The sequence below is a fragment of the Pipistrellus kuhlii genome, unplaced genomic scaffold (assembly GCF_014108245.1).
Source record: "Pipistrellus kuhlii isolate mPipKuh1 unplaced genomic scaffold, mPipKuh1.p scaffold_m20_p_3, whole genome shotgun sequence".
Classification (NCBI taxonomy): Eukaryota; Metazoa; Chordata; class Mammalia; order Chiroptera; family Vespertilionidae; genus Pipistrellus; species Pipistrellus kuhlii.
Window position 1 is genome coordinate 85,081,305 of NW_023425529.1, and position 20,367 is coordinate 85,101,671.

A 20,367-nucleotide genomic window follows, 5' to 3' on the forward strand; every position below is an offset into this window, starting at 1 on the left:
TGACCAGAATTGAACCAGGGATCTTTCAATCCGCAGGATGACTCTTAGCCACTGAACCAAACCGGTTTTGGCATCTATTGTTTTGTTATTGTGTGCTGTAGCAAGCCTTATGAAAGATGCAAAGATGAGGTTCAACCTGGTACAGAAGGAAGTCATGTGCACACAGATACATCTAATAAATGTCTGGAACCCTGAAACCCGGGCAAGAACCTGATCTGATGCCTACTCTAGTCCTTTCCACCTCTACGCCATCTCCTAGTTTGGTTATTTACTTACTCCTCTATTTTCAAATTTTAAGTGCCAGCCACTTGAATTCTAGTTTGCTTAGTTCGTTTAGTTCCTTTATCTTTGGTCTCTTAAAAATATATATATTTAAAGGGAGTTAGTTTTTAGATTTTCAATTTTATTAGATACTAGAGGCAGGTGCATGAATTTGTGCACAGATGGGATCCAGCCAGCAGCTCCAAACAGGCCAGGGAATTTAGCAGGAGGTTGGCTGGCTGGCCCTGTCCCCCACTGGAGTGGGAGGAGCTGCTGGGAGGGTGGGGCCACCTGTCCCTAATAGGGTGGAGGGGCTGCCATCTGCCCCCTGATAAACTCAGTAGAGGGGACAATTTGCAGATTAGCGTTTTATTGTATAGGAGGATGGTATAGGCAATGTTAAAATCAAGTTCTAATAAAAGTCCTTGTACACCTTTAAAAGGTTTGTCAAACATTTTAATGACATCTCAAATTCTCCAGTGAACAAAGGAAGATGATGTATTTCTGCCAAAAGGATGCGCAGCAGTTAACTGGTTTCAGCAAAATGGGGACAATTACGTTTCACAGTAAGCCGTCCTCTTCCCAGAGATCTTAAAATCAAGTTGTTCAGTTCTTCTGATCTCTATATTTTCTCCCTCCCAAAGTTAAGTCTAAGTAAGATAATTTGGTAATGTTTTTATGTCATTTCCTTCGGTTTTAACATTTGTAACGGAATCAGAAGAATACGTGTTTGTGAAAGGCCCCCAAAATGCCATTTACACACGAAAATTAAGCATGGGGTTTAATAAGCTATGCTGCACAACAATTCCATCAGACACTTTAAAATATGGAGTAATATTTTCCCCTTCTCCGTAACTCCTCCGTGGAGTTATTGACTCTGAAGACACTGAAGTTGGGACACGGAGACGGAAACACCAAGTTTAAATGACTGGACACGGAGGCAGAGAGCGGGGCGGGGCCCAGTGCTGACCTCAGCCGCTTCTCCAAAACTGGCATCGGGGGTCGGGGAGACACGAGACACTCGCCCGTGAACGAGGAAGAGCTCACACACCAAAATGTTCCTTTTAGACCCACCGGCTTCCGGGGCTCGGCGGCGAGAGCCTCGCAGCTAACACAGCCCCAATTTTGCCAAGAAATGCTGAGAGAGCGGCGACCAATTTCAGGGGACTGAACCCCAAATCATCTCACCTCAACTGGACTGACAAGCGAGACTGTGCCCCCGCGGGCGCAGGAGGCCTCCACCCAGCCCCCCGGGCCCAGACTTCCCCTGCCCCTCCCCGACAGCCCGGCCGGGACCCACGGGCGGGGGGCCAGGCCCACCCGACCCCGCCCGGCCGGCCCTCAGCCCGCGTCAGGCCAACCGAGCTCCCCACCTCCTCCGCCTCTTCCCCTCCGTCCTCCCGCGTCCCCCCGTCAGACCCGGCCGGTGGTCAACGGACCTCCCGCGCCCACTACCTTGGTCGTACGGATGTGCTCCATGCCGGGGGGGCGTGGGCCTGTGGGCCGCCTCACAGGCGCACCATGAGGCGAGAGAAGCTGGGCGGAGGCGGCGGCGACCCGGACCCAGCGGGAACCAGTTCAGCTGGGGAGCGCCGAGGCCCGCAGCCCGCCCCCGCCGAGCCCGCCCGCCGCGCAGGCGCAGCCGGCCAGCCCGTCTCCTAGAAACACTTCCCCAAACCGCGGCCGGGGGCGTGGGCGGGGCTAACGGAGCGCTTGCGGAGGAGAGCGTCCTCTGCGGCCGCCGCACGTGCCACAGTGCCCCCTGCCGGTGGAGGGCTCAGCCGCCTGACGGAAGGCGGCCCTCTGCTGGGAAGCTGGCAGAGGAACCGCAGAGCTGGCTGTGGAGGGGGTCCCCAGAGGACTCTGCTCTTAAGAAGGAATCCTTTATTTTTAAATAAATAAATAAATAAATAAATAAATAAATAAATAAATAAATAAATAAATAAATAAATAAAAATAAAAAGGAATCCTGAGAACATGCTGTGAAAAGAGAATTCGGTGGGCTAGAAGGGCAGTTGTCCCTGAAGTCCATCACCCTACCAGCGGACAGCACCAAATGTCAATGCCTTCTCTTCACTTGGAGCTGCAATTCTACTCATAAGAATCTAATCTAAGGAAATAATCAGATATACTTAATTTAGCCTTATTTGAAACATCAATCCCCGCCCCCCCCCCCCCATATTCTGAAATAACATAAATATAAAAAGCCAAAGTGAGAGGCGACAAATATTTACTTGAGGTCTGAAAAGGAATAGCTATCCAGGAAGCACTGATTCAGGGAGAAACCTGAATTAGTGTAATAATTAGGAGACAAAGGCAAGGGATATTTATGAGAAAGATAAAGGAAACAATTATATTAATGGAAGGAAGGCACATCTATTAGTGCAATAAGCTAATATAGTGAGACTAATTCTAAACAACGTTTTCAATTTTCAGTCTGGTAGCCATCAGTCAGTAAAAATAACATCTGCTTTCTTGTTTGAGATGCAATGTTGCATTATGCCCAGTCACAAAGTTAATTTGCCCTGTTTTAACATTCCAAAGCTTTGAGGCATAAGATTTGCATTCATTTCTTCCTAATATTTAATATTTATTTTTACACTGTTTAAAAAACCATGGGGTGAGGGCATGAGTGTGGCGAGGGCAATGGGGGGATAAGGACACATACGAAATACTTTTATCAATAAAGAAAAAAAGCAATAGGGGTATTGAGAAATAAATACTTTTTCTCTTAAAACAACAACACTTGGGCCCTGTCCCTGTAACTCAGTTGGTTAGAGTATTGTCCCCATATATGCCATGGTTGCGGGTTCTATCTCCAGTCAAGGCACATAAAGGAAGCAATCAATGGATACATAAATAAATGAAACAACAAATAGATGTTTCTCTTTCTCAATCAAGACAAAAACTTTTAAATCTACTTAATTTCCCTACAAAATGCACGAGATGCCGAAACCAGTTTGGCTCAGTGGTAGAGCATCGGACTGCGGACTGAAAGGTCCCAGGTTTGATTCCGGTCAAGGGCATGTACATTGGTTGCGGGCACATCCCCAGTGGGGGGTGTGCAAGAGGCAGCTGGCCGATGTTTCTCTCTCATCGACGTTTCTAGCTCTCTATCTCTCTCCCTTCCTCTCTGTTAAAAATCAATAAAATATATATATTTTAAAAAAATGCACGAGATGTTTAATGCCATGATTGTCGTGTGAGAAAACATTTTATATTCTAAATGTTGGTGCTTTTAGAATTATGTTTACTGTTTACCAGCTAACGGAATATTATAAAAGCAATCATATTTCCTAATCTGGGTGCTTCTCAAATACATAAATCATTAAAAGATCAAGGACATTTCACTTGATTATATTTCTCAACTTTTATTTTTAGGTATATTATTGCAGAAGATCAAGACTATAATCAGAATTATTTTTGGAATCAAAACTATCTGAAGTCAAATCTCATTTCTGTCACTTACTAGCTGTATGAATTTAGTACAGTTACTTAATTTCTCTAACTGTTGGTTTTCTTCTTTCTTTCTTTTTCTTCTTTTTTTTGTCACACATCATCCTTTATTGTGAACAGCAGGAGAGACACCTCCAGCAACAGTAAAAAAAAATTAATTTACAAAAGCAGGGATTCCTGCTAAATGAAATACAATGAGGCTACTGGTGCAAATTACTGAGTAGATAATGTTGCCTGACATTGGGGTCAGTGGTGTTGTTAGCAATGGGAAGGTACTTAGAGTTAAACAAAAGATTGTTCAAATGAGGAAGCCTGCAAGTTGTGGGCTGGTCACAGAGGGTAAAATTATAAATATGCTAATATGTCTTGCTATCATAATATGACTTTGTTGTTAATAAAATATTGAAAAAATATAATTACATTTAAATATGGTTAGACACAGGGTGGTTGAAATTCTTATCTGATATTTGACCATATTTTAAACTTTTATTCTGATAGCCATAGTTGGGGGGGAAAATCTACCCAAGGATGGCAATTACTGCTGTCAATTTTATAGTAAAAAACAAACAAACAAAAAAAAAAGCCTCCTTCTTTATTTGGGATATTTAGGGGGGAAAAACTTTTTAATTCAACTCATGGTGAAAATTATTCTAGGGTCAGCTTGAGCTTTTCCTATTTTTGTTTTTTGTTCTTGATTTTTACTGTAAAAATGTAGATCCAATTTACAAAGAGGGGGAAAGTCCCTATTTAAGTCATTCATACATAGGTAGTCACAATATAACTTACAAACTAACTTGCATTAGTTAAAAATGGTTATTATTCTTAAAATAAAATTACTTTTTTGTGGGGTTAAAAAAAAAAAAAAAAAAAAAAAGCAGGGATTCAGTGCAGCTGCCTGGTTGGAGCCTGTGGAAGCTCATACGTGGGTGCCAACCCTGAGCAGCAGAAAGAAGACCCTAAAGCCCATGGAGAGTGAGGCCACCAAGGAAATGAGGAACTCCTTGTAGATGTCCAGAGTGTACTTGGTGGACGTGACCTCATACATGAAGAACCAGGCGGTGAAGAACATGCCAATGGCCAACAGCACCACGGTCAGGTAGAGGAAGATGCTGGGTTCACGGAGCTGGTGTACCTGCTCATGGCCTCTGCTCCTAGGGGCACACAGATCAGAGATGGCAAAGAATCCAACGACTTCAACCTGGGGGCCTGGTGGGGTTGTCAAGGAGCCTCATGCTTCTGTGACTGCTTACCGCCTGTCTCAGCCTGGGGAATGTGGCAATCCTTCACCAACAAGGATGTGACAGCAACTGCATCTGAAACTACGGTGGCACTTTGTCATTTCACATTTTGCTGGGCACTGGGTAATCGGCCACTCCTAACTGTTGGTTTTCTTATCTGTAAATACCGGTGGTAGTAGTACTTCTTATCTCCTCCATTGAGTTATTTGTGTTGGTTAAATGAAATAATGGAACAGAAATACTTAGGCATAGTGGCTGGCCTCAATAAATTCTCAATAAATACTGGTTGTGTATATGTGTGTGTTAAGCAGAATGCATTCTAGTATCCCCAGAGATGTCTGGATATCTGCTGAAACTCATTCTAATTCTGCAGGACTGATCATGCCAGTAAATTTATCCAAATCAGGCTGTGCTCATTTGGGGAGGCTGAGTGAAGGACAAAATATTTGTTCTTAACTGAAAGCACTGTATAATGTACTAAAGTGATCATATTATGTGCTTCATGGTTTTGCCTGGTTGGATAGGTTTTAGGCATAAAGATTGTATGATTATTTTACTGTCAAGTTTTTAAAAAAAAATATATTTTATTGATTTTGTACAGAGAGGGAGGGAGAGAGATTGAGAGAAATATCGATGAGAGTCATCGATCAGCTGCCTCTTGCACACCCCCTACTGGAGATATGCCCTCAACCAAGGTACATGCCCTTGATCAGAATCGAACCCAGGACCCTTCAGTCCCCAAGCCAACACTCTATCCATTGAGCCAAACCGGTTTCGGCAAGTTTTAAAATTTAATAACCAAAAAACTGGGCTTTCATAGAAACTGCTTTCATTGGAGTTTTATTTCTGTAAAACATAAGATGTAAAGTGTTTTCTTTTTTTTTTTTTTTTTTTGTTAATAAGACACACAGAAGCTATCTGGGAACCAGTTTTAAACTTGGTGCATGGTATGTGGCAGATTGTAATACCGTTCACCAAACATTCCAGTTGCCATCTCTGCAGTGCTCCACTCTGTGGAATTTTGGGAGTTACTGCAGCATAATTTAAAGTACTCTGAAATGAATGAATTTTGGAGGGACACAATTCAGTCCATAGCAGGTGGCAATGTCCAAGCTCAGTGCAGGAGAAAGTACTGCATTAAGGGGAGTTATGAGATATAAGGTTAGCAAGAGCCAGAATAGAATCACTGAGTTTTTTTTTTATTAAGGCAATGTTGTGGTGAGAATTCTGTTTTAGGAGAGCAAATTTGGTGGTTGCTTATGGATAAATTTTATTGCAAGGAAAAAAAATCGCATTTACGGGAGGAGTACTGAAACAATGCCCAACAGAAAAATAAAGACCCATGTTATGATGGCAGCACCTAAAAGGCCCTGCAGCCAGGAACCCTTTCATGATCCTTTCTCTAGAGGGGAATCTCTTCCTTACATCCCATTTTTTTCTTATGTTTCAGGGCTGCTCACGGAACACCTAAATCTCATATTATATACTGTTTTTCTGTAATTTTTTAAATGCCTTTCTTTTGCAGTTCCTCTAGTGATAGTAGTGGCACCGGAGAGCCGCAAAGCCGTGAGGTCGCCGTCCGGGAGGGACGGAACCCGCGCTCTGCCCCAGGTCCCGCACTCTGAGCAGGAAATGCGGAGACTGTTTAGACTTCACATCCGCTGCCATTCGGAAGGCCGGTCCAGTTGTTTGCTCAGCACCTCGCACAGGGCCAGCCACCCCGCCTACCAAAGGATGCTCTCCTAGTTTCCTCCGGGGCCGCAGCCGCGGGCCCCGCGCGCCCTGGAGCACAAAGGTGGTGCTCACGTCGTTGAACCGATGAGTGAATTATTATTGATTGATTGCCAAACTGTTAGGAAGCATATACCTCCTCGTTTTTCAGAGGATGGCAGGCAGCAAAAGACTAAAATCACCCTCTTTCGTGTAAGGGGGAGGATAGACATGGTCAATAGGGCCCTCCCAACTCTGGGATTCTGCGCTTCCTTTTAGGATGTAAGCAAGGACATAGCATTAACGAAGATACAACTGCGCTGGAATACAGACAACGTCAGCCTGGTGGCCGAAATGAAACCGGAAGAGAAATCGCGTGGATTTGTTTGGACTCTGGGAGTAGGCGGGGACCCAACCCCAGGCCCAGGGTGCTTTGCGCGGCACACCGCCCCCGCCCCACCCAGAGTTCCCTGCGCGCCGCGCTGGCTTCCGGCGGGCTGTGTGCGCGCCGCGGGCTGGGACGCCTCCTGCGTGCTGGTTCCGCCCGCCTCCGCCTCGCTTCCCCGCCGCTGGAGTGTGAGGTTCCCGCCAGGTCCCGGCCGAGGCGGGAAGCTATGCTCCCCGACCCGCTTCGGCTTTGATGCGAGAGGAGCACCCGAGACTCCTTTCCGCGTCCTGAAGGCGCTGAGCCGGGGCAGCCATGTCTACGGGGTTCTCCTTCGGGACCGGCACGCTGGGTTCCACCACCGTAGCCGCCGGCGGGACTGGCACCGGCGGCGGGTTCTCCTTCGGAACTGGGGCGTCCAGGTAACCGCGCTTCCTCACCTTCCTGGCCAGGTTTTCCCTGGACGTTCCCGTGGGGTTATCCCGCCCGTCTTGACTCCCGCTGGCTTTCTCGGTCGTCGGCCTGGAGAGAAACAACTGCCCCGCGCCGGCTTCGTGGGCTCCCCGCTCGCCGCCCTGGCCGAGCACTCCGTGCGGGGAGGGTGGACGGCTTCTGTGTCGTGGGGGCCCAGCACCCACGATGGTTCGGACATTGTTCCTACTAGTGAGGTCTGGCTGGCTGCAAGGCCCTAGCAGTTTGTCAGTCGTAGGCACAGAGCGAATGTTGTACGAATGAATGAAATATAGCTTATTGTGGAGTTTTAGAAAAATATAAGGACAAAAGTTGCTCCCTGGTAATGAATTTGTTTCGGGATATGCGGTTTTAGACATCGTAGAGCTTTGATGAGTTTGTAGTTAACGAGTTTTCAAGTCTTGGTGCCTCATGGGACTCTTGCTGTCCTGTTGTTTTTGTTTTACTTCTTACAGCATAACTTGAGCAGTACGCAAATGAGCATAAGTGAGGATGTTGTGTTTTAATGACTCGCATTGTCTTAATTAAATTGTAAAATGTAGGTAATGTATTCATCCATTTCTGTGCAACCTGCTACACCGGTGACAAAAATTTTACTAGCGGAAGTTCCGAAAGAGGCAATTAAAGTCTTTAAAAATCATTTTATTGGTGACAGACTTAATCTTTAGAACTCAATCTTTTGAAGATAAAGGTGGAGTTTATTAAATCCAGTCGTGTGCATAGAAGCTTAAAGAATATTGCTGTAGATTTAAAGAGACAAAAGTACCTTCAGCATTGTAGTCACAAAGGGGGGAGGATCACAGGCTACACATCAAGTCAGAAATCTGGGGGTTTTCCTTAATGCCTCCTTTTCTCTCACTCAATACAGTTGGTAATTTTAATTATTTTCTATTCCCTTCATTTTCAGTGCTGCAAGCTGTTGTCATTCCTTGAACAAATATTTATTGGACACACTTCTATGTTTTAGGTCGTAAATAAGAGTCCTGCTCTCCTGAAGCTTACATCCTTATGAAAATATTTAAGTTTCCTCCCTGATTTTCAACCAGTCACCTTTCCCTTGTTAAATGAGAACTGTGCCCATCATTCCCTAATTACTAGTTCAATGAAATCTCAAAAATCTACTTTTATGTCCATCTTTTTACTATATTGTATCCAGGTTGATATATTTTTTTAAATTCACATTGCCTCCCTTCAAGGTTTTTCACTATTATTGGAATGAAGTAAAAATAAACCTTGCGATGGTCCTCAAGTAATTTGGAACTTCTTCAACAGGCTTATCCTGAGACCATCTTTCCTTATTTTAGTTTGCTCCAATTCAGTGGTCCAGACCCATTAAATTGTATTTATATTATCACCCAGTTTAGGAACACAAGTAATGGAAAGTTTCAAGAAAGATACCTTTACTTCATATGATGCACTGATATGAAGTAAGGGTATCTTATTCTGATGCATTTCATTTTTTAAAAATGCATATTATCTACTAAATTGATTTCATACCCTCTAATGGGTCCTGAAATTAGTTCCAAAAACATTGCTCTAGCAACCTGGGTCCTTTCTCAGTTTCTTGGCCAAACCTTACCCGTTTTAGGGCAGTTCCCTCTGTTTTTAATTCCTTTACTACCTCATACCCCACGTGCCAAGCTAATGCCTACTTTTGGGATTAAAAAGGTTAGTTTCCCAGAGAGGTTTTTTCTGACCCATCAGTCTGTATGAAGTGTATATCCTCATAGTACCCGGTACCAAAGCACTTACCACAGTTGTAACAGTTCATTATGTATTTTTGTTGACTTATTTATTGTCTGATCCAAGCAATAGAATGGATGCTCCATGAGGGTGGAGACCTTTTCATACTGTTTTTTTCCAGTAGACACAGTGAAGCTCAATACATATTTGTTGATATATGTACAATATAATAAGGACTTTAATAAATACTGTTGAATGATCAAGTATTATTATTGGTAATAAATTAGGAAGATTTACACCGGTTTTAAAAAGGCTTGGATAAATTAACAAATAGAAAGACTGACTAACATCTCTCCATTGGAATACTAAATTGGAGGCCTGACTGCTCCTGCTGCCGTTTGGTGATTTGGTAACACTCTGGGAAAGTTCCTCTCCCAGCCTCAGTTCCCGCGTTTGGAAAAGGAATATAATTACCTCAGAGTTGTTGAATGAGATAAAGCATGTAGAAAAATGTAGCATATTTGGCATTTGCTAAGTGCTCAGTAAATGTTAACTATTATGTTATTAAGTCCTCATTAAGGCAAGCTGGGGAAGTTAAAATCACATTACTGATCTGCTGGAGTCAACTTGGCTCACATCCTTTTGAGTCAGTGGCAGATAATGGGTTGAGTTCTGGTCTGGGGTAGCTTTTTGTTTTTCTTAAAGTATGTAAATTTCTCTGCCACAGAGACATTTCTGTTTTGCTCCATTGATAAAGTAATACCATTTTACTTTGATGTATTTCGTTGGTAATGTTGTCAACTTTAATTATGAAGCACTTCATTGTGTCTTCAAGAAATTTTAAATATTTTAATTGTCTAAAATGCATATTTTCATTGTACATCTTTTGCATATTTATGAGATAGTAAAGAAAGGATTATTGGCCCTAGCTTTTTTGGCTCAGTGTTGGCCTGGGGACTGAAGAGTCCCGGGTTCAATTCCAGTCAAGAGTACCTGCTCAGGCAGTGGGCTCAAGCCCCAGTGGGGGGCATGCAGGAGGCAGCCGGTCTGTGGATCTCTGTCATCATTGATGTTTCCATCTCTCCCTCTCCCCTTCAGTCTGAAATCAATAAAAATATATTTTGAAAAATATTACTGACTTGTGAAGAAGGGGAGCATAATAACTTTTTAAATTAAAATATGCCTATAATGTTTCTCTTAAGCTCAGTTTAAGTGTTTACAGATCTGTGCTTTGTCAGTGAGGCCCTGCAGCCCTGCCCTGACAACCCCACCCCAGCCTGCTATCATTTTTAAGATCAGTGGTAAACTAAGACACAATTAGTGTATGTCCTCTTTTTTTCCTATTCAGAGTTGAAGACTTATTTCTACTCTTTAGTTAAGCTCCTCCCTCCCAATAGCCCTCCAGTGATTTGCTGGCATTATATGTGCTTAGTAGAATTTATACTTTTTCCTAATGATAGCTATAATAGCAACCTGTATTGAGTGAAGTTAATTTGTCCTGCTTGATCTCTTAATTTTACAAAAAATCCTAAGGGTACTATTAGTCCCACTTTGCAGATGAAATAGATGCTCAAAAGGATTAAGTAGTATCACCTACATGTCAGCACAATGGGGAACTGGTACTGGATCCCAGCCATAACACTACTGCCTTCCCCTTAAATTGAAATTTCCCAGGCTTGTAAGTTTTTTAAAACTGACATTCAGTCCTCATGGTAATTAATGTCTGTTTGGAAAGGCCTGGATTACATATGTAGGATGAGTGGGATTTCATAATTGTTATAATCTCTGTTAACTCTCCTACATATTTTTTGAAATATCAAGTGGTCAAGTTTTGGGGTTTTCCTTTTCCTTTTTTTTTTTGCTTGCTTTCATAATTTGTTCTCCAGCTATAGAGAGCCTCATCTGTGGCTTGAGAACAGTTGAAAAGCTGTGAACTTCGTTCACATCACTTGTTATTGGCTGCTCTTTCAAAAATTCTGAAGAGAATTTCTGTGATGAACACAATTTAAATATATACATATATATATTTAATTGATTTCAGAGGGGAAGAGGGAGAAACATCAAAGATAGAGAGAATCATTGATAGGCTGCCTCCTTAATGCCTGGTGCTGAGGATCTAGCAACTTGGGCATGTACCCTTGACTGCAATTGAAACTGGGACCCTTCAGTCTGCAGGCCGACACTATCCACTGAGCCAAACCAGCTAGGGCCACAATCTTGATAGGGGTAATTTTGCTTTGCATTTTACTCTTTTTTAAAAATATATTTTTATTGTTTTCAGAAAGGAAGGGAGAGGGGGAGAGAGATGGAAACATCAATGATGAGAGAGAATCATTGATTGGCTGCCTCCTGAATGCCCTCTTCTGGCTATGTGGCCTGCAATCCTGACGTGCCCTTGACCAGAATCAAACCCAGGACCCTTTAGTCCACAGGCTGACACTCTGTCCACTGAGCCAAACCAGCCAGAGTTGCATTTTACTCTTGCCAGGATAGGTTCATTCTTATCTGTCACCCTACTTCCCCTACCCCCAATTCTTACTAATTTTTTTTTATGTGGCAAGATACCTACACTCCCACCTCATAAATATGGTAATGTAACAATAGAAAGATGGTAAAGACAACTTAGATAATCTTTTCCATTTCTGGGTATGTTGGGAAAGGACAAATGAGTTTAGTAATGTGAATTGTAAAGGAGTAGTTCAAAAGGAAAATTATCAGCATTCAAGGAATTTCCTTGTCATTTTTATTTATTTTTTAAAAATATTTTTATTGATTTAAGAGGGGAAGGGAGAGGGAGAGAGATAGAAACATCAATGATGAGAGAGAATCATTGATTGGCTGCCTCCTGCATGCCCCACACTGGGGATCGAGCCCACAACCCAGGCATGTGCCCTTGAACAACTCTTCGGTTTGCAGGCTGATGCTCTAGCCACTGAACCAAACCGGCTAGGGAATTATGGCCATTTTAAGCTCACTTTCAAACAAAAACTAGTGAAAGTAGAATAAGAATGTGGGGTTCTTTTACAATTACTTGGGATCTGAAGTCTTAATTGCTCTAGATTATGCTTATCTTTATAATTGGTACTATATTTTTTAAAGATTAATTTTATGTGTGGATTTATTTTTAAAGATAACTGAAAAATAAATTTGGTTAAACTTATTAGTTCCTTTTGTATGGAGATGCGTTAGATATTTATAATAATAAAAGCATAATATGCAAATCGACCGAACAGCAGAACAACTGTTCGGACCACCTTCTGGATGACCACACTATGACATGCACTGGCGCCAGGCCAGCCAATTTGGGTGCGATGTGATTGGTCGGTGGGGCCGCGCCATCACCCTGCAGGGGGAGGCCTAGGCCAGCAGTGGCGGAGGCTGGGCCAGCTGCCGGCAGCTGGGGGAGGAAAGCCCTGATAGGCCCTGATTGCTGGCCAGGCCCAGGGACACTACCTGTGGGGTCCCAGATTGCAAGAGAGCACTGGCTGGGCTGAGGGACACCCCTCTCCCCCACCTTGAGAAAGGATTTTGTGCACCGGGCCTCTAGTCCTATATAATAAACTAGATGCCGGTACCTGAAATTTGTGCACTGGGGTGGGGGAGGGGAAGTCCCCTCAGCCAGGCCTGCGCCCTCTCAAAGTCCGGAGCCCTTGGGGGGTGCCTATAGGGAGCAGGCCTAAGCCAGCAGTCAGACATCCTTAGCGCTGCCGTGGAGGCTGGAGAGGCTGCTGCTGCTGCTGGGCCCACCACCCGTGAGCCCAGCTTCTGGCTGAATGGTGCTCTCCCTGTGGGAGCACACTGATCACCAAGGGGCTGCTTCTGAATTGAATGTCTGTCCCCTGGTAGTCAGTACATGTCATGGAGACCAGTCGTTCTGCCATTGGTCGATTTGCATATTAGCCTTTTATTATATGGGAGGCCTAATATGTTAAGTGTCCACTCATGTGTTCAACCAATCAAACCATAATGTGCTAATGATATGCTAAGGCGGCTCAACTGCTCACTATCATGTGCACTAACTACCAGGGGACAGATCTTCTGACTGGTAGGTTAGCTTGCTGCTGGGGTTTCGCTGATCGGGACAGCCAGAGGGGCCAGACACGCACTGGAGCCCTCCCTCGATCCTTCCCTGGCTGGCCAATCTCCCATGTCCCTCCCTGGCTCCAATCGTGCCAGGGGTTCCTCAGCCTGGCCTGCGTTCTCTCGCAATCCGGGACCCCTTCCCCCTAGGGGGTGTCAGAGAGCTGGTGTTGGCCTGATCCTGCAGGCCAGGCCGAGGGACCCCACTGTACACGAATTTGTATACCAGGACACTAGTGTTAAATGCAAGAAATTCACCTTGAAGAGTTAATTTTCATTTCTCTTAAGTCAGTATTGGCTCTAGTGGACCTTATTTTGTGTTTGTTTGTTTCTTAATAAGCAACCCTTCTGGGGGCCTCAATTTTGGAACTCTTGGAAGTACCTCGACTCCAGCAACTACATCTGCTCCTTCAGGTGGTTTTGGAACTGGGCTCTTTGGATCGAAGCCTGCCACTGGGTTCACTCTAGGAGGAACAAATACAGGTAAGGAAGATTGTCACATTTTTCGGAGAGTAGGTTTGGGATTTTATCCTTTTTCAAGTCTGTACTGAATCTCCATTTATAAGTATTGTCATTGATGGTAGACTTAAAAAATGGTGAATCCTAAGATGAAAGGAAATATAGGGATGTAGAATTAAGGGCCAATGACAGGCCCAGTCATTAGCTATGATCTACTTTTCCATAAGGAAGGATTAAAGAAGTTATATCTCTTTAAATATAGCAAATAAAAGTAATTAAAATTTTTATATTAGATTATTATAGAATGCATTGTTTTACCTTAATGAAGATTAAGACAAGTTTACCAATTTGGCCATTAATTACCATATATGGGGCAGTCAGCATCCTATTTTGCTATAACATTATGGTTTACATTCTTTTTTTTTTCTTTTTTTAAAATATATTTTATTGATTTTTTACAGAAAGGAAGAGAGAGGGACAGAGAGTTAGAAACATCGATGAGAGAGAATCATCGATCAGCTGCCTCTTGCACACCCCCTACTGGGATGTGCCCGAAACCAAGGTACATGCCCTTGACCAGAATCGAACCCGGGACCTTTCAGTCCGCAGGCCGACGCTCTATCCATTGAGCCAAACCGGTTTCAGCTACATTCTTTTTTTTTCTTCAATATATTTTGTTGATATTTTTACGGAGAGGAAGGGAGAGAGATAAAGAGATAGAAACATCGATGAGAGAGAAACATCAATCAGCTGCCTCCTACACACCCCCCCACTGGGGATGTGCCCACAGCCAGAGTATGTGCAGAATCTAATCCAGGACCGTTCAGTCCATGGGCTGACGCTCTATCCACTGGGCCAAACCGGTTTCGGCATACTTTACATTCTTTTAAAAAATTTTTTAAAGATCCTCACATGAGGTTATACTTACTGATCTTTTTTTAGAGAGAGAGAGGGAGAGAGAGAGCCATTGATGTGAGAGAGAGCATAGATTAGCTGCCTTCTATACCTCTCCAAACTGGGATTGAACCTGTAACCCAGGTATATGCCCTGACCAAGAATTGGACCTGTAACCTTTAGGTATATGGAGGACCCTCCAACTGAGTGATACCAGCCAGAGCTATAATTTACATTTTTAAGAAATATTTTAAATTATTTATTAAATAATTTAATAGTTTAAGTGGTAAAAGGGCAAGAGGTTAAGATTTCTGGTGAACATTACAATAATAAAAAGTGTGTTTAATACTACAGTTATTTTATTATTATAAGCTAAAAATATGTTTCACTGAAGTTGTTTCCTTATTTATCCTTTATTCTCTATCCTCAGAGCCTCTTGGTCTGTTACCACCTTTTGCATAGGCCTTCCAGCATTAATTACAACACTTTCACAGCCACACATAAAAAATGAAAGAACTGCAGGAGTAAATATGAGACGAGCCAGTGAGCTTAGCTCTGTCAGGGTGTTTTTGTTTTTGTTTCTTAGAGCTTTTTTTTATTCCTTGCTTAATTTTGTTATAAGCAATAATGTTTTCATTTTATAAATCTTATTTGCTAATTAAATTATTTACAGCTTGTAATGTGAAAATCAGTGCTCTAGGAAGTGCGTTTATATTAGTTAACTAGAGCCCAGTGCACGAATTCATGCACAGGTGGGGTCCAGCCAGCCTGGCCCCATTCGGGGTGGGTTGGGGCAGTGCCTGTCAGGAGAAGGAGATAGCAGGAGAGTGGCCACTTGACCTGCCCCTATTGGGGCCCGATCTGGCCAGGTCGGCTGGGGGTAGGGGCTGCAGGTGATTGGCTGGTCAGGGGGGCGGGGGCAATCAGGCATCAGTGGGTGGGGGGAAGAGCCATGAGAGGTTGGCTTGCGGGCCCCGCTCCCTATCGGGCCAGCTCACTGGTTGCAGTGGATGTCATAGTGACCAGTTGTTCCACATCCTGGCTTTTTATATACACTGAGTGGCCAGATTATTATGCGTTCAGAGATCATAATAATCTGGCCACTCAGTGTATATAGATGCTTATGGTGGAAGAAGAAATTGTGATATGTTTGGTCATTAGCAGTGTTCTCACTCCCTGAAGGCGATTTTGAGTCTTGCCTTTGTAAAAAACCAAAAGAATGCCATCTTCCACTGATGATTACGTTTTATTTCTCTTTTTGTCTCCAGGAATAGCATCAGTTATAACTACAGGATTAACTCTGGGTAAGAACTTTTGAGGAAAGATTCTAGATCTGTGGTTTCTTACTCTTCTCTTTCCTAATATCCTACAGAGCTGGGGTATAGAGGAAAGCGTGTAAGGAACTGAATACAGATCACAGATGCTGACTTATCAAAGAATCTTTCAGTATTTGAGTATTTTAAAAATACCTTTTTATCAAAATATTTTTAATTCAGATTTAGTTTTTCTTTCAAAATTCATTTCACAATACATTTTTCAGTCTTTTGAGTCATTTGAGTGGAAAAATCACCAAAGTATAGGCCAGAAGTCTTGGAATTAAGCCCTGGTTGTACCACTAATTAGTTGTGAGCCCATTTTTGGTCGTTAAAATATCTGGCAGCTTTTAGTTATTTATAAAATTAGGTAATTGGACTATAACAAGTTTTTGGATTCCCTTCCAGCTAAAAAAAAAACAAACCCTTAGTTTTCTATAGCTATCTGCTGAAGGGAATGTGAATAACTAGGATTATAGCCTGCCTTGAATCTGTATGGCAATAAATAATGGAAAGGCAATGGAAGAATGAAAGAATATCGAGGAACCTCAACTAAAAATTGAAATGAATGAAAGATTAGTGGACTTCCTTCACTTGGCTGCTACTTAACCTATTGTCAACAGAAATATATATTTACCATCAAATTTTGGACAATTGGCTACAAGAGCAAGCAATTGGGTCCTCCAGCTACTACTTCCTAACTCTGTGGCATTGTGTGTAATGCCTTGAACATTTAGCATTAGCTATTGATGTCAGGAACTGCTGAGTGTGTTAGCAAGACACGCAGCCTGTTGTGAAGTGAAGGGAATAGGCAAGTATAAACTGTGCCCATAGGTATTCTGACAAATGCTCTAATAGGTGCATGGAAGGCATCAAGGGAGGCAGAGGAGAAAGAGTAGGAGTTCATTTTAAGGACAGGAAACATTCTAGATGGAGGAAAAATACTTCGTTCCTGAGGGTTTAGGTTTCAGAGGTGGGGAGAGATTTCGGGAGCAAGAGGGCCAGTTTTAGGAAACGTGATTTTATCAGTTAAGAAAGGTGATTTATTATATGCCAACACTTTAGACTCTATTTTAGAGACAGTCGAAAGCTAATGGGAATGGAACCTTATGTCAGGGGGAATGAGAGAGTATTTTGTTGTTTGCCCCTCACTCCCTCTATCCCTCTTTAAAAAAAAAAAATAAATAAAAGAGTAACAGGTAATTCCAAGAAAAGATTATAGGCTAGAGGAGACTGATAACAGATAAACAAATTAAGAAGTTATTGTACTACCGTTTCCCCGAAAATAAGACAGTGTCTTAAATTAATTTTTTCTCCCAAAGTTGCGCTAGGCCTTATTTTCAGGGGATGTCTTATCTTAGATCTTATTTTCGGGGAAACACGGTAGTTACTGAGAGAGAGGTGGCCTGAATTAAAGTTTTAGAGTATGCTTGTATTGCTGGGATATCTCTGAAGTAGACTTGACAGGATTTGTGGCTAATAGAATGAAGGGAGAGAAGGGATGTCAAAAGGGATTGTGATTTCTGCCCTGAGTAACTGAATTAACCCTGGGGGTTTAGGAAAGTTTTTCTTAATAGGGAGAAATATAGGGGTCCAAAGGGACATAAGGGTAGGGCTAGCCAATGCAGACTCAGGTAAGTGTAGATTTAGACCGTGTACCTATAGTTGAGATTCTGAAAGTGAGTGAGATCTTTTAGGAAGTAAGGGAGCAGGAAGTAAACCATAGGAGTATCAGTTAAGTGAACAGATGAAGTGGAGATGGACAAAATTGGGGTAGAAAGAATTCTGGGTGCTGGCAAACACAGGAACCAGAAGAAAGAGGATCTTAAGCAGTAGAGAATTGTCATGTATATAGTTTTGAGAAGATGGGTCATTTTTCTGCTAGGGTATTAAGAAAAGAAAGGTTAAATTCTGTGCAGTGTTTCCCAAACTTTTGACATATGTGTACCCCTTCTATAATTTTCGAAACGCTGAGTACCCCTCGTACTCATGAGAACGTAGAATTAGGCGCAGCTAAGCACGGTGCAGTGCATATCCCCACCAAACTCCGGTGCAACGCATACCCCTACCAAACTCTTCCCGTACCCCTGGGGGTATGCGTACTACACTTTGGGAAATACTGGTCTAGGGGTACAACTAAAATTGAATTTCATTATTATCTCATTGATTCAATTTTCTTTTGCTTTTCTTAACTCAATAGGACCATTCACTATTATTTGGTGTCAAATTTTAAATTTTTCTCTTATACATACAGAAGTACATCCTTGTTCTATCTATAAAAAGTAGGATCACTAACTTGTAAGGATCCTGATTGGTGTATGGTATATAATACATATAAGTCATAGTAAAGTAAGGATTTTTTTTTTTTTTTTTAAACAGGAACTCCAGCCACTACATCTGCATCTACAACAGGTTTCAGTTTAGGATTCAATAAACCTGCAGCATCTGCCACACCATTTGCTTTGCCTATTAATTCTACCTCAGCTAGTGGTCTTACCCTTTCATCTGCTCTGACATCAACTCCAGCAGGTGAGGCAGAATGGAAAAAAGGTCACATTTTATGGTTAAATTTTAACTTTATTTGGTGAGTGTACATAGGTAGCCACCTTTATTAAATATAACTTCAGATTGGGGAATTTTTTTACTTAAGTTGTTCAGCAACTTTGACCTATTAAATTATTGATTTGTGTAAAAGATCAACATTGGGCATTAAAGCAGCAGAGACCAATTTGAAAGTTGGTCTCTATTTACAGAGAGCAGAACAGGGAAGAGGATAAGAAAAATAAAATGTAAAATCACTAATATATACTTAGTTTTCGAAGAGTATTTTGGTGACAGGGAAGAATAAAAAGTTTGCATAAACCTTGCCTGGCTTAAATTCATTCAGATTTGAGGGTAGAGTTGATGGCCTGGCTGAAAACTCTATTACTGTGTGAAATCAGTTACCTGATACCATTTTTTTATTACCCAAAGTTTTTTTCTGTCACTCATTTTTCCTTTATTCATAAGTATATGTAATTTTATCTTTATTGAGTAGCTTTTGCAAGAGTCAATTTTATCGTGGACATCAGTTTTTTAAAGAAGGTGTTTTGTATTTGTTATGATGTTCTAGAAACAGTGTTTTCTCTTGAAGGTTTACAGTCTCACTTTCTATAGCTTCCACAGGATTTACTCTTAATAATTTGGGTGGAACGACAGCCACAACTACGACTGCATCAACAGGCCTTTCCTTAGGGGGAGCCTTAGCTGGTTTGGGAGGTTCACTTTTCCAGAGTACAAACACAGCAACATCAGGTAATTGATGGTACTTATTCTCTAGAAATAATGTTTGTTTTAAAATTTATTTTGGCATTTTGAGCAGATTGCTTTGTCTTATTAAATTTATGTTTTTCTTTTCATATGAAAACAATTGTAATGCTTTTCATGCCAAATTGGACCTTTTAGCAGTATTTTAGAAATACATTTTTTCGTTTCTCAATATTGACTGGCTAGATAAAGAAATGAAGAGGCACCTGTTTGAGGAGTCAAAGTTTCTAAAGAAACTTATCTTTTTAATAAATAGCAGTTGAATAATCTAGCATCATTTAGTATCTACAGTCATTGTAAGGCATCTTAACTTTTTTTTTTTTGTATATATTATATCTTTAATATATTTACCTTTCAATGGGACATGGAGGACATTCTAGTTGCCACATTAAATCCCTCTTTTTTAAATTATAAAAGAAAAATTTAAATATAACCAACAATACCGAAAATAATGTATCAGACCTTTACAGCCTCAGTCAGAGTTTTTTATGGAACAGGCATTTTTTGCTTTTTTTTTTTGTTTTTTTTAATATATTTTATTGATTTTTTTTTTTTTGCCCCCCTCCCTCCCATACATACCCTCCCTCCCCAGAGTTTTATGTCCATTGGTTGTACTTATATGCATGTACACAAGTCCTTCGGTTGATCTATTATCTCCCCCAGATCTTCCTCCCTCCCCACTGTAATTTGACAGTCTGCCTGTTGCTTTACTGTCTCTATATCTGTCTCTTGGTTCATCAATTTATAATGTTCTTTATCATCCACAAATGAGTGAGGTCATGTGGTGGTTCTCTTTCATTGATTGGCTTATTTCACTCAGCATGATGTTCTCCAATTCCATCCAGGTTGCTGCAAATGATGAGAATTCCTTCTTTTTTATGGCAGCATAGTATTCCATTGTGTAGATGTACCATAGTTTTTGGATCCAATCATCTGCTGACAGGCACCTAGGCTGTTTCCAAATTCTGGCTATTGTAGATTGTGCTGCTTTGAACATATATATCCTTTCTGATTGGTGTTTCTAGTTTCTTGAGATATATTCCTAGAAGTGGGATTACTGGGTCAAATGGGAGTTCCATTTTCATTTTTTTGAGGAAACTCCACACTGTTC

General features: G+C 41.8%; 2 protein-coding genes and 1 pseudogene across 11 annotated transcripts in view; 1 reads left to right on the forward strand and 2 right to left on the reverse strand.

Moving 5' to 3' along the window:
- The window catches only part of MTMR6 (myotubularin related protein 6), a 45,946-nt gene extending 44,045 nt beyond the window's left edge, over nt 1–1,901 (reverse strand). For 3 of the 6 annotated variants that reach the window (XM_045588445.1, XM_045588444.1, XM_045588447.1), the window contains exon 1: nt 1,717–1,900. In XM_045588445.1, the coding sequence (XP_045444401.1) occupies nt 1,717–1,740 (24 nt within the window). In that variant the 5' untranslated portion in view covers nt 1,741–1,900. Of the gene's footprint in view, nt 1–1,716 lie in introns of all 6 variants that reach the window. The other 3 variants (XM_045588446.1, XM_036458785.2, XM_036458786.2) reach the window with 3 other exon arrangements.
- A 1,937-nt stretch (nt 1,902–3,838) lies between these two features.
- LOC118730685 lies at nt 3,839–4,866 on the reverse strand (annotated as a pseudogene).
- Nucleotides 4,867–7,134: 2,268 nt separating this feature from the next.
- The window catches only part of NUP58 (nucleoporin 58), a 54,996-nt gene continuing 41,763 nt past the window's right edge, over nt 7,135–20,367 (forward strand). For 4 of the 5 annotated variants that reach the window (XM_045588448.1, XM_045588450.1, XM_045588451.1 and 1 more), the window contains exons 1-5: nt 7,135–7,472; nt 13,625–13,767; nt 15,906–15,941; nt 18,330–18,479; nt 19,107–19,244. In XM_045588448.1, the coding sequence (XP_045444404.1) occupies nt 7,366–7,472; nt 13,625–13,767; nt 15,906–15,941; nt 18,330–18,479; nt 19,107–19,244 (574 nt within the window). In that variant the 5' untranslated portion in view covers nt 7,135–7,365. The remainder of the gene's footprint in view (nt 7,473–13,624; nt 13,768–15,905; nt 15,942–18,329; nt 18,480–19,106; nt 19,245–20,367) is intronic. The other variant, XM_036458789.2, reaches the window with a different exon arrangement.